This window comes from Tupaia chinensis, unplaced genomic scaffold (assembly GCF_000334495.1).
Source record: "Tupaia chinensis unplaced genomic scaffold, TupChi_1.0 Scaffold149672_1, whole genome shotgun sequence".
In the NCBI taxonomy this organism is placed as follows: domain Eukaryota; kingdom Metazoa; phylum Chordata; class Mammalia; order Scandentia; family Tupaiidae; genus Tupaia; species Tupaia belangeri.
In genome coordinates this window covers 71,542-85,702 of record NW_006209517.1, presented here as the reverse complement: position 1 = coordinate 85,702, position 14,161 = coordinate 71,542, and the positions used below count along the sequence as shown (strand labels likewise).

General features: G+C 43.1%; 1 protein-coding gene across 4 annotated transcripts in view; it reads right to left on the bottom strand.

The window, feature by feature from the left end:
* KCNU1 (potassium calcium-activated channel subfamily U member 1) overlaps nt 1-6,027 on the bottom strand; it is a 136,344-nt gene extending 130,317 nt beyond the window's left edge. For all 4 annotated transcript variants that reach the window (XM_006171499.2, XM_006171500.1, XM_006171501.2 and 1 more), the window contains exons 1-2: nt 5,837-6,027; nt 2,964-3,083 (exon numbers count right to left, since the gene is read on the bottom strand). In XM_006171499.2, coding sequence (XP_006171561.1) covers nt 2,964-3,083; nt 5,837-5,983 — 267 coding nt within the window. In that variant the 5' untranslated portion in view covers nt 5,984-6,027. The remainder of the gene's footprint in view (nt 1-2,963; nt 3,084-5,836) is intronic.
* Nucleotides 6,028-14,161: the final 8,134 nt, after the last annotated feature.

The following is a 14,161-nucleotide window of genomic DNA, read 5'->3' as shown; positions in this document are numbered from 1 at the left end:
CCAGAGGTTATGTGTTGATTCACAGTGTCACCAAAAAAGGACACTCAAGTCCTAACCCCCAGTATTCCAGCACATGGCCTTCTTTGGACTAGAGTATTTGCAGGTGTATTTAAGTTAAGGTCAGATCATACAGGTGAACCCTAACCTAATATGACTGGTGACTTTGTAAGAGTTTGGACACAGAGACAGACATGTACACAGGGAGAATGCCATGTGAGCAGGAAGGCAGAGATCAGGGAGATGTGTCTACAAGCCAAATAATGCAGGAGATTACCATCAAGCCCTCAGAAGCTAGGACATAGGCATGGAGAAAATTCTCCTCCAGCCTAAGAAGCACTCAACCCGCCAACACCTTGACTTTGGATTTCCAGCCCACAGAACTGTGAGCCAAAACATTTTTTGTTGTTTATGCTACTCTGTTTGTGGTACTTTGTCACAGCAGTCCTGAGAAACAAATACAGGTTACTTGGCTCCATTTAATTCTTTTTCTGCCCTGATTTGAACTTATGTGATATTAGAAGTGTACTCCCAATGTCTATCATCACTTTCTGGCATGTCTTTGACAATTCCTTTATTTTTTGACCATTAGTGCCTTTTGGAGTTTACAGCATAGTTGGACCATGTCAGTTTCTGCTTTGAGACGCTCCACAATTTCCCCATGCACAAGGAGAACATGACTCTGAACAGCCTAGCTCCTACCTGTGAAGCAGACACTGATGGCACCATTTCCCTGTCTCCTCTCAGATGTCAGGCTCCCTGGCTTGCGGTCTCTGGCACAGCAGCCTCACTTTGCTACTGCAGTAACCTGGGCTCTTTACCTCCTCAAGTCTGGCCTTTCCACCTGGAACCCTTCTCTCTCCACTTTTCAATTCCTACGTTCTTCCATTCTTCATGACTCAGCTCAGCCTTATCTTTTCAGAGACTTCTACTCTGATCACAATGTGTAGTATGATCTAACTCCATAATCACCAGCACTCACAAACACTTCACTCGTGTTTCCTTCGCAGCATCAACTACCATCTGTAAGTTCTTATTTATTTATGTATGTATTTATCATATCCCTCCACTAGAATTTAGGTTCATAAATGCAAGACTTTTGCCGGTATTTTTCACCAAGTCAACAGCTTCTGCTTAGCAGGTGGTTGGCAAACAACACATGTTTATTGAACGAAATAAGAATTGGAAAAGAAAGATAGAAGAAAACCTGTAAGCCTATAAACCTTCTCTTTTCACTTTTTCAAAAATGCTTCCTTAAGGTCCCTGAAAGTCTCATGTATGCCTTTCAATGCTGGTGTATTTACTCTAATCTAACTTCTACTCCATGTGTCCTGGTGTTTCAACCAGATAAACATCAGCTCTTACAGGTGAAAAGAACTCTTAATTCATCATGAAACAAGTGATTTTTTTTTTTGGAATGATACAATAAAAATTCCCTCCTCATCTGCTCCTCATGCATGGAGCTCACCTGGAGGGTGTTCTGAGCTCCCTTCTGCCCCACTCTAATGACCTCTGCTATCTCATGCCCAATATCATCCTCATGCAGCCAAACGTGATTTGAATATTTGAAGAGATCCTAACCAAGAAATTCCTGATATAAAAGAGAATCATAAACTCATTCTGGAATAGGTCATACCTATATGGATTTCAGGACAAGCGACCAAAGTTCTAGAAGATAGAAAAAGGAGAGATGTCTCCCCAGATGATTCAACAATCTCTGCAGTTTTTATAAAAGCTGTTTCACTTAGATCCATACAAGACAGAATAAACATTTGGTGATCTTTGAATGAAATGACAGTAACCAAAGAGCCATTTTCTCCTAATTGCACAGCAGAGGGCAATCTCTTGCTCACGTGAATGAACCTGCTTCTTCCCTGCTGCCATCTGGGTTGGCACACTCCAAGTTACAGATTAATTTCTTTTCTAAGAATTATGTTATTTAGCTTTACTTGTTTATTTAAATTTGAACAGAGAGGAACAGAGTGTGTGTGTGGGGGGGGTGCGTGGTGGGGGAGGTGGGAAAGCACACTGCCACCAGATCTGGAGCTCGAACTGCAGTCAGACATATGGGAACCCAGTGCTCTTAAGCACCACACTACCTGCCAGCCTCAGAGTTTCTTCTTTTTACATGTTTTAGATCAAACTATGCAAACTGACATGATGATCCATGCAACCTTCACTTATAGAACATCCGTTATTCCGGACAGGGGGACCCACGCCTTTCCATGACAATAATCCATCCTGTCAAGGAGCTCCCAGAACTCTGGACAGGACAGCATGGGTACAGATCATTTTAATAACAGTGCACAGGGCAGAGCACAGGAGCTAGAGGGGGTGAACTGAGTTTCGTTTGGGATTTGGGGCATGCATATACACATACGCAGCCTGTTTCTCAAGCTGTGAGATCTGAGACTCAAGCCATGCTGCTGGCCATAGAGGATCCACCAGGCCACGGGTCGGCCCTCAGTTTTCATGTGGTTGAGTTACCAAGATTAGAACCGGAATTAAAGTAATAAATACCATAGAAGAGTAACAATGTCTAATTTATAAATTGAAGAAAGGAGGTTTACTAAAAATGAAAGAAGTAAGAAGTAAAAGTACCTTTTAGGACAAATTTGTTCACTAAATTTTTACTTTTTTTTTTTCTAGATATTTATGGATGACATCTATCTACATACAAGAAAAAAAAATACACATAACCTTTGCCCTAATAAAGCTTTCTCTATAGCAGAGAGGCAGACAATAAGTAAAATAAAACATAACATCAAATTATTATATTCACTCCAGAAAAAAAAAATAAAGCACACGTGGACAGAGAGCAGAAGACAGAGGAAGGTGAGGGAGGAGGTGGAGATATTTTAGATAAAACATTGGGGAACACCAGCTGCTTAACTGGGCGGTTAACTGACTATAGTTGCACGCATGTCTGAAGTTCCTTAGCAAGCTAACAGGGAAAACATACTCACCAACACTTGACCCACGAAAGTCTGTGCTGAAAGCAACATTTCTATGCGGTTTCGAAATAACCCATGGAAGTGGAGGCTTTCTAAAGGGTTGTTGCGGATGGTCCCTGATGAGATCAGTTCCTATACACAAGAGAAAGGGATTGATGGAGTGAGCTGACTTCAGAGAAGGTCATCTGCTTTGTTTCTGCTCATGGCACTTCTAGTCGTGTTAGCCAGAAATCACGCTGCCCATTCCCAACCAGGAACCCTGCAGTTGCTCATCCAGTCGTTCCTAGAAAGGGTGTCACTTGGTTTGCATTTTACTGGTTTTTAACACTGTGTTTCCCTCTTGGATTCGGTGTTCTCCTTCCATGCCTTTCTCACGTACACTTAGAAACCAGACTTTTCAAAACAACACCCTTGTGTTGACTGAGACTGAGAGTGGTATGTTTCTTTCTGCTCTGGGGATAAGGATTTGAACATTTTCCATCAAGATACATAGGGGAAAACAAGATTACCAGTTGAGTTTTAGGAGATTACTTAAGAATCCACTGTTTAAGGGAGAAGGAGGAAGGAAGATCTGGTCACGTTATGTTACTTTAAATTCTTTGTGTCGTATTCTCCTGAAATTATAATTCTTCCTCACATTTCTGGAATGCCTTTAATTACTATATTTGAACTTTACAGTAAGTAATTGTATGCAGTTAAGCAGGTATGATGAAATTAGTTTTATGTTGCTATGGGGACTAGTGTATAGAGATATTAAATGACTTGCCCAAGATCAGACCATGAGGAGGGACTCGGACCTGAGCTGGCATTCATGACCAGGGTTACAGGCCACGGCTACCTCTAAGAAGGCTACTGACTGACTAGCTTTGGCCACAACAAAAGCGTCCCTTGATTTCTAGAAAAACTCGTTTTATGTGGAGACAGGGTTTTATGATCACTGAATTTTTCTCTTTGAATTTTCTGAGTTGTAGGAAGGAAAATCTCCTTAAAAGACTCTCTAGTCAAGTCCACCTCCTAATCGGGGATGTGTCTCTTGCTTTGTGCAACTTATCACATGTGTTCCTGAGATGTTGTCTAAGAATTGCTTTCCTAAAAAGTATTCAATATATTAATATAGAACACTCATTTGAATTTCATTATAAAATTGGAGGTGCTTTCTGTGGGAAGACAGAGTGACCCTAAGACACAATTAAGTAATCATATGAATGGCTAGTCAATTCTTAAAAATTCGTACTTAAGGCGAAATTATAACTCCAAATAATTCTAACTTTTTTAGTTTGTTATTTTTAATATTTTTACATTCAATTATGTATCATTATAGCATACCAAATGAATTTTCCCATCATAAAATAACTTTTTAAAGTACCTAGATTTGTCACATATTTGCAAATGGGCAACTTTCCCAAAGCTTAGAGAGAAAAGTGCCACTCTCAATTTAATCAAATATAACAACTTATTGAAAAATCACTTAACTTTTATCAAAGTTTATACTCCAGATGGCCCCCCAAAGAGTATAGTATTCTAGTTGCTCAGATCTACTTTGCAACATTTTGTAACATTTGCTTAGTATTTGCAATTAAAAGGCTATCTGGACTGAAGTAGAGACATGAATTTCACTCACAGTAAAAAATAAAAAAAATACAGTAAATATGAGTTGACAAAGTTCTCTCAAATATTTGTATTCACTTAAAAATGAATAGAGTTGAGAGGAAGAAATATTCCTGAAGCAGGAGAATAGGAATTTAAACACTACAAACTAAGTTATGAATTAAGTTGTAAATTGTGTTAATACATAACAAATAATTTATGTATTAAAAGAATGGGGGGACTAATGCACCTTGTCCATTGACCCATTTAGTCAGTATTTAGAACTCTTTCTCCATTTTTCATGCCTAAAGTCTTTAATGTAGAAATTATTAATAGACTGAACTCATTAGCATCAAAATCTATGAGCTTCATACTAGATACTATTCAAATATAGAAACCTGAATTCCATATAGCCATTAACCTTAAAAATTTACTGAGTTATTATAAATTATGTTGTTTTATGTCAATTTTTAGCATTAAGATAAATGTCTGAGGCAAATTTTCAATATTAATTGTGATGTACAGGTAAAATGTATTCTGTTATGGTAATTACTATAATTTATCACAGGAAGAAACAAGATTTGGGAAACAAACTACACAGGCCATAATATTATACAATTCTTTGTCTTTGACCTCCGGTGATAGAACAGCCACTATGGAGCACACGAGGGCTTTATTTCAAGCTCTTATATAATACTTTATCTGGGTAGATGTCCCTCATTCTTGCCATCATTATTCATTGGCTGTTACTCAACAAACTCAACTCTTGCAAATTTTATTGAGCCTAACATGTGTCTCCCCTGGTGTCTCTGAGACTTGCATGTGTACATGGATCTCTGTGTGGATGTGTTGCGGGGTGTGTGGTGCTGACATGGTGTATGGAAGGCAGGGCATGCATGTGAGCACACACACAGCATGTGTGCATGGTAGGAAAGTCGAGTCGATGTTGATGTCTTGTTCCTGTTTATCTCTTTTGGAATACTTAACTGTCCTCTTAAAATTCCAAATAGAGTGGTAGACAGAGTGTCTAGGGGTGTCTGTCAGAGAGTGACCTCAGTTTCCCAAGCTAACACTCATCACCATCTGTACAAGCTTGGAAAGAGGACACCTGGCCCCGTAGTTGCCATGTGGGAAGGGCCGCTCAGGCCTCTGTGCATCACCCTCTCCAAGGCACCAGACCAGACCTGGCTCTGCCATTCTGGAGGAGGGAGTGAAGCCTAAACCATTGGCTAAACTCAGACTTGTGTCTCACTTGTCTCTGCTCTTTCCACAGAGGGATTCCCAGTAAAGAAACTGACCAAGAAAATTCCTGTGCCCTTGATGTTTCTCCATCTCTTTAAGGCTCTCCACATCAATCTGCAAATAAATAAGATGATGAGCCCCAGGAAGAAGGTCACAAAGGAGGAGAGGATGAAGGCGGCCTGGACCTCAGCAGTGCAGGACATCTTCCACAACTCGTCCCTCGATTTGCCTTGTGGCTTACTTGGCATCGTTGTGAGACGGTATCCTTGGGAGAGTCTATGAGGTCATCATCACATGCCACATTCTGGGAAGTAGAATCCACTGTGTTCCAGCGTCCCAGAACCCTGTGTGGTACCAATGAGGTGGCCCCAGGCAGCACCATTCTGATTTTTAAACCCCAGACAAAATTGAAGGTATATAGGATGAATAATTCGAGAGACCACATGTGGAACATGAGGGCCATACTTAATAATATTGTATTTGTGTTTTTTTTTTGCCAAAAATATTATTCTAGGTGCTCTTGCCACAAAATAAAAGAGTAACTATGTGAAATGGTGGATATACTGACTTTCTTGACTTCAGTAACAACTTTGCTATGTACGAGAATGTCAAAACCTGTTGCACCCTTTAAATATATATAATTTGAAGGCGAGATTATTTTGAAATTTTGGGTGGTTGGACAAGTTATGACATGTTTTTCTATGCAAAAATGTGTCATAAGGGGCCAGCAGGTGATGTGGTAGTTATGGGTGCTGAACTCCCACATGGGCTGTCACAGTTCAAGTCCTGGACCTGGTGATTTGCTTTCTCACTTTCTGTCTCTCTCACTCTGTCCCTCTCTGGTCAAATTAAAATAAATAAATAAATACATAAATAAATAAATAAAGTTAAATAATTTTTTTTATAAATGTGCATCATGACTTCTCCAATGACCCAATAGAGGAAATATTTTGCTTATCCTTTAAATAAGAAAGACACCGTGTAAAAAACAGCTTCTGCAGAAGGCGATGTTATATGAGACACGGACTGATTGTGAACTGAGCTCTTAAGTCAGTTTCCCTTTTCTTCCTTCATGGACCCCCTGGCTCTGCCTCCCTTGCTTTCTTTGACCCCTCTCAGCAAACTCTGTGGTCCAGCAGAAGTGAAGTTCAGAATGAGTGATTTCTTGCTTTTTCTCCGATGTTTTCAGAGTTGTGTAAAATGTCACGCCTTGCAGTGTGCGCTCCTGCCAGCCTGGACGGCAGAGTGTGATGGAGGGCTGAGGTCATCGCAGTTAGTGAGGAGATGGCCTGACTCGCGGTGATGAGACCAGGCCGAGTTGTCTGTCCTGGGGGGCCCAGCACAGCTGTGCTCTGTGCGACAACGGTCTCTGGACGAAAACTAGAATTGCTGCCGTACTTTTTCTTCCTTCTTTTAAGCTTACCTATCATTTCCACAAAGTCTCGGCACTGAGGTGACTAATAGCGTGGGGTGGTGGTGTGAATCAGTCTGCTTCAGGAGTCGGGAGTCTTGTGTTCCAGCTGCCCCGTCTTTTTATGAAGTTACTGTGTCATGTCGAACAACCACATTCATTTCCATAGTCTCCTTTTCTGTAGAAGACAGTGCAGACTTGACACTGAAGATTTTGTCGTTGTGCAGATAAACTTTTGAACATGCCAGTAATTTAATTAGAATGACTGCTTCACTTTGTACACATTTCTGCAATTTACCTCTGGGCACTCAAATATTATGAAAAATTATACTTCATAAGATTGGATAATGTTTAATTTTTAAAAATGTACTGTCTTTAAGAAATATACTGAGAAAGAAGGGTAAGAATTTCATGATTGTAAGCCTATCCAGCAGCACGCTTGAAGGTGTGCATGAGTGTGTCTGCTCACAAGTGCGCCTTCACGTGTGTGTGTTTGCAATATTGCTAGAAGTCACTGCTTATATTAATGATAATGTTGCCATTTAAAGATCTAATTCATCCATCGCACTTAATACTGTAACCCTTCTATTTCTACAGGCAGATGTTGATTTCATATTATCGAAGACGTCCGGCTATTGGACAGATACGCTGTTGAGAAATACCAGGCCTCCATCCCTGCAGCTGTGAACGGCAGCAGGGGCTCGGAAGTCAAGAGTGAAGATTGCTGTACTTCCACAGAGCCTGGGTGCCATGGCGACAGCACACCAGAAACAGCTGTTTCTGAATAAACAGCTGCTGATTTGATGTATCTACTACTTCAGAAATGTGACCGAAAGATCAGAGCCTCAGTTTTTAGGGTGTGTAAGTGGAGCCATTTCAGTCAGAAGGTCTCCTGCTCATACCACCTTAGGGTTTTGCTTTGGTTTAATCCTTTAAGGGGTTAAAGTAAGGGAGATGATACACCAACTACTTGTAGAGAAAGCTTCCTTTTCGGAGAATGTGAGGTAATACCTGCTCTGTGTAGAGCATAACCTACTGCAACTCGACCTTTACAAAAGACATTTAGGCTAGAGGGTGGCCAATGGTCAGGTGCAGTGCTCCACCAGGCTGACACGCGTGGGAGGTCTGGGTGAGGTCTGGAACCCTCCCCGAGAGTGCTGGACACTTGTGTGCCCATACTCAGAGCCGGCCGAAGCAGGGGATAGGCTGCGGCATCCAGGACCTGTGGGCGCCAGCACGGGAGAGTGTATGGCCAAATCCCAAGAGGAGAATGGCGGAGAAAGGACTGCAGCGTGGCCATTCGTCCTCGGGGTGCTGTCTCACGTTTTCTCTTGCTCTCTCTTTGTGTCTCTGGCAAACATACGTGCCCTGTGTCAAATTAAAAAAAAAAATAAGAGAGCGAGAAAATCTGTTGCGGGGTGCATATCTCTCACTTTCTAATTAATTTAAGAAATTAATAAACCAGGGGCCAGCAGATGATGCGGTGGTTAAGGTGCTGGACTTCCACGTGGCTGACCATAGTTTGAGCGAGCCCTGTCAAGCCTGGCGGGTGTCTGTTTTTAGAAACTAACAACTCTGGAGAGGTTGATATTATAAATAATAAATTAATAGTTGCATTTAAAATCCATACAGAAACTTCACAGTTTTCTGGTTTTTTTTTTTTTGTCAAATTATTGGCATACTTCTGAAGTATATACCTTTGGACACATTTCTTACACTAATGAATGTCATTTTCTCATCAGTAAAATGAGGAAGCTGGACTGGTCTTTGAGGGACTTCCCAGCAACAACCTACTATGATTTTTTTATACTATAGTCCTGGATTATTTCTCTAATAGAGTATAAATGTTTTACCATATTCCAGCATCTGACCTCATTTCCCAGATGGGTTCTTTACAAAGTGAAAGAAAAGGAAGAAACACTGAGTAGTATTCCATAGAGTATATATGCCACATTTTTTTCAATTCACTTGCCTGGTTTTGGACATTTGGGTTGATTCTATGTCCAAGCAATTGTAAATAGTGCTGCAATAAACATGAATGTGCAAGTGTTTTTCCAATTGAGGGTTTTTCTATCCTTTCAGTATATATCTAAGTGGAATTACTAGGTCATATGGTAGTTCTACTTGTAGGTTTCTAAAGAATCTCCATATCATTTTCCACAGTGGTTACACCAATTTGCATTCCCACCAATGGTGTAGTAGAGTTTCCTTTTTCACCAGCACTTCTCACTATTTATTTTTTTTTAACTTTAGCTTTTTTTTTTTTTTTTAAGAGAGATTTTTGCTACAGGGCACATGTGCTCACCATAGAGACAGAGAGACAGAAAGCGGGAAATCACCCCCTGGGGAGGAGGAGTGACTATGGTGCAATTGCTTCTTCATTCTCTTCTGGGGATTTTGGGCATGCATGCACATACTCCCAGTGTGACTTTAAGCCTCCAGGTTCAGGACTTGAACTGCAGTGAACTACATGGGAGTCCACTGATGTGATCATTATGCCATCTGCTGGTCCCTAATTTTTGCCATTCTGACTGGGGTTAAGTAGTATCTCATGATCTTTGTCTTGATAATGCATTATATTTGTGCTGGAAAAAGCAATATTGTAAAGATATATAGTGATCAAATATAAATTTTAAAATATAAATACATTTAAAATTAAAAAAAGAGAGAAGACACACAAATTTGTGACTGGCTTTTTACTGAAAGGGAATCTGGTTTAATAAATGAACTTGGAATCCAGTTTGATTTCCTTCTTATCTTGTGCAATGACTTGTCTTTGTAGAGGGAACATGGTTACCATGGCCACTGTCTCTGACTCCATCTCTCAGTCCAGCACCTCTTCCCTTCTGACATCTGATTAGGAATGTGCTAGCTAGGCTGCCAGTCTGTCTCTTCCCCTCTCTCCCAGGCTCCTGTTCCCTTTCCTCACTAATGTGTTTTCTGCAGTACTGCAGTCATGTCTCATGCTGAGTATTTGCAGACTGCTTACGTGTGTCCACAGTACATCGTACCTGTAGGGAGGTCGCACAGGTGAACTGCTGTGTCAAAGGGAAGAAGCTTTTCAATCTCTTTAATTTCTTGATTTGAAATTCCTGCTCATTGTGTGACACGTGTGGAGGCTGTTCCTCATAGTTTGTGATGTGAATGCCGCAGGAAAACTTAGGGACCCAGTCTCTCCACTCAGCCAGTAGATGGAAGCATTTCATAGGGAATTATCCAGCAGTGAAGTAGTGAAGTGTTTTGTTTTGTTCTTTTGTTTTTGTTTTTGCTTTTTTTTTATTCTTTCCTTTTAGGTTTTGTTTATTTTATTTTTATTTATTTATTTATTTTTATCTTTTTAAGAAGATGAAGAAAGGTGCCTGAAAAGTGAAAAGGGGACGTTAAAGGATGTGAAAGACAGAGTGGCGACGCCCAGCCTTGGGGAACACAGGGCTCCCAGATGCTCAGCCTCACTCCAAACCCGTGTTCTGTTCAAACTCTGTCTTCTGTAATTCTTTCCCTTTGGAAGAATAGAAGGGTAGATTAAACTGTTGATAACTCTGAAGTTTTTCTTCCTCTAAAAAAAAAAAAAAAGGAAAATATAATTTCTCTGGATCCTTGAGAGTCTTAAAAACCTTTTCATGAGAATGAATAATGCAATCAGCCTCTCCAGCAATCAGGCCAGCTGAACGTCAAGCTGGTGATTTTATCAGAATGCTTAATGCCCACCAGCCTAAGGGAGGGAGAGGAGGGCAGAGGCGCCGGGCTGGCAGGTCCAGGCAGTGACCCTGCCGTGGTTTCCATGCGGTGGTGATCAGGACCCCTTTGCCCATTTCCCCACTACTCCTGCTGGTCACCATCACAAGGTGAAGTGAATCACCACAGCGTCCCAACGGTTGGCTCCATTGTTCCTGTGGGAGCTGTGAGCGTGCATTTCTGAAATCCTAATGACAATGAACTGTGCGTTTGCTTGAGTTCCAACACGGAATGGAGGTTAGACCACAGCTGTCACCGACGGCACCTTTTCTGTCTCAGCGCTCCCTGAATTGGCATGGCCACTTGAACGCTCCTCGCAAGGCCCCTGTCTCCTCAGTCGCCTTGGCAGGAGATGAAAACTCTGGTCTTTGGCTCCATCTTTCATTTGGGGACAGCCCAGAAGGTTTCCAATTATCTCAAGAGAAAAACTAAAACACCATGGATTCAAAATAACTTTCCAGAAGTGAAATTTATTTTAACCTACATAGTTTAAAGAAAATTCAAACAGATGTTAAAAAGTGCCTGCATGAGGCATATGGAATGCCCTGCAACTGGTGACCATCTAAGAGGAGCTGTGTGTTCACCAAGCTCTGTGCTCCCACCGTCAAAGGGCAGTGTTGTCCTCTTCACTGGGATCTCCTCCGACTTCCTCATCAGCACTGTATTGTGATTTCAATCACATTGTCTAAAAATGGCCTTTACATGCAATGCCCTTGATACAGAGCTGTTTGCATTAACACATTTTTTTTTCAGCATGTCCTTGAAGGAAGGACCTTTGGAACATAATACACAAAAATTATGTAGATAAGTAGGGGTACAAGGATCATTGAGCATTAAATCTGTTTGACCCTCAGCCCTACTCATTTCTTTTAAAAAGAGGAATTTATTCTTCAACATGAAAGTGGGGCTACCCCAACCCACCCAAATGCACAGTATTTTGGAGAAAAACAAACAAAACATTCAGTGATGATGCGTTCTCAACATGGGCTAAGGATGAGTTAATTTGGTCAAATCTTTTGGCCTCTTGATTGATCTAAAAATATCTTCTGATCTCACCTCTAGCAAGCATTGAACTGACAGAGAAAGTACTAAAGAAGAGAAAAGGATCAAATTCTTCCCAGCCAGGAGAGAGAGTGAAAGGAGAAAGCACCGCAAGGTGGTGGCAAGATTTTATTTGCTTGTCAAGAAAGCTAAACGGCAGGGTGATTAAGTTGGATTCACATGGCCAACTGTGGCTGCACTCCCAGCACCAGTAGCTTGAAGAAACCACTGGGCACATGTGAGTGCATGCCCAAATCTCTCTCTCTCTTTCTCTCCCCGCCAAGTCATGAATGCACTTGCCCTCTGACAAACGAACAAACAAACAAAAAACATGCTAGCAAGAAGAAAGTCAAACTGTGCAGAATGATCCTCTCTGAGCAGGTAAACCTTCCCTTCTCCTCATTTGCACCATCTGGAATCAGTTCAGCTAATCACCCAGTCCCAGAGCAGCAAGGGTCATTGCTAATTTCACCAAACCAAAGGCTGCTCTTTGAACATGTGGCCACTAGGGAGCAACATTGACTAACTTTTGCCTGCGATGTCCTAGCCTGAGTCCCCCACACTTTCTTTGTAAGGAAAAGTTGTGTTTCTTTGCCCTGAGAAATGTCAAATCAACCCTTCCTGCTCAGAGTAGGGGAAAGAAAGGCAGCCCTGAGTGATGATGAGATGAAGCAAGACCTTTCCCTGGCAAATGCCTTGGATGGTCAGTGGACTTGGAAGGACAGAAATTTGGGGTGCCCCGTGAGAAGAGCAGAGATTTGGGGTGCCCCGTGAGAAGAGCAGAGATTTGGGGTGCCCCGTGAGAAGAGCAGAGATTTGGGGTGCCCCGTGAGAAGAGCAGAGATTTGGGGTGCCCCGTGAGAAGAGCAGAGATTTGGGGTGCCCCGTGAGAAGAGCAGAGATTTGGGGTGCCCCGTGAGAAGAGCAGAGATTTGGGGTGCCCCGTGAGAAGAGCAGAGATTTGGGGTGCCCCGTGAGAAGAGCAGAGATTTGGGGTGCCCCGTGAGAAGAGCAGAGATTTGGGGTGCCCCGTGAGAAGAGCAGAGATTTGGGGTGCCCCGTGAGAAGAGCAGAGATTTGGGGTGCCCCGTGAGAAGAGCAGAGATTTGGGGTGCCCCGTGAGAAGAGCAGAGATTTGGGGTGCCCCGTGAGAAGAGCAGAGATTTGGGGTGCCCCGTGAGAAGAGCAGAGATTTGGGGTGCCCCGTGAGAAGAGCAGAGATTTGGGGTGCCCCGTGAGAAGAGCAGAGATTTGGGGTGCCCCGTGAGAAGAGCAGAGATTTGGGGTGCCCCGTGAGAAGAGCAGAGATTTGGGGTGCCCCGTGAGAAGAGCAGAGATTTGGGGTGCCCCGTGAGAAGAGCAGAGATTTGGGGTGCCCCGTGAGAAGAGCAGAGATTTGGGGTGCCCCGTGAGAAGAGCAGAGATTTGGGGTGCCCCGTGAGAAGAGCAGAGATTTGGGGTGCCCCGTGAGAAGAGCAGAGATTTGGGGTGCCCCGTGAGAAGAGCAGAGATTTGGGGTGCCCCGTGAGAAGAGCAGAGATTTGGGGTGCCCCGTGAGAAGAGCAGAGATTTGGGGTGCCCCGTGAGAAGAGCAGAGATTTGGGGTGCCCCGTGAGAAGAGCAGAGATTTGGGGTGCCCCGTGAGAAGAGCAGAGATTTGGGGTGCCCCGTGAGAAGAGCAGAGATTTGGGGTGCCCCGTGAGAAGAGCAGAGATTTGGGGTGCCCCGTGAGAAGAGCAGAGATTTGGGGTGCCCCGTGAGAAGAGCAGAGATTTGGGGTGCCCCGTGAGAAGAGCAGAGATTTGGGGTGCCCCGTGAGAAGAGCAGAGATTTGGGGTGCCCCGTGAGAAGAGCAGAGATTTGGGGTGCCCCGTGAGAAGAGCAGAGATTTGGGGTGCCCCGTGAGAAGAGCAGAGATTTGGGGTGCCCCGTGAGAAGAGCAGAGATTTGGGGTGCCCCGTGAGAAGAGCAGAGATTTGGGGTGCCCCGTGAGAAGAGCAGAGATTTGGGGTGCCCCGTGAGAAGAGCAGAGATTTGGGGTGCCCCGTGAGAAGAGCAGAGATTTGGGGTGCCCCGTGAGAAGAGCAGAGAGCACTGGCATGGTGCTTAAGGTACTGGACACTCCCACATGGCCGACCATGGTTTGACTTCCGAACCTGGTGGCTTGTGTTTGGTCTTTTCCTCTCTCTCTCTC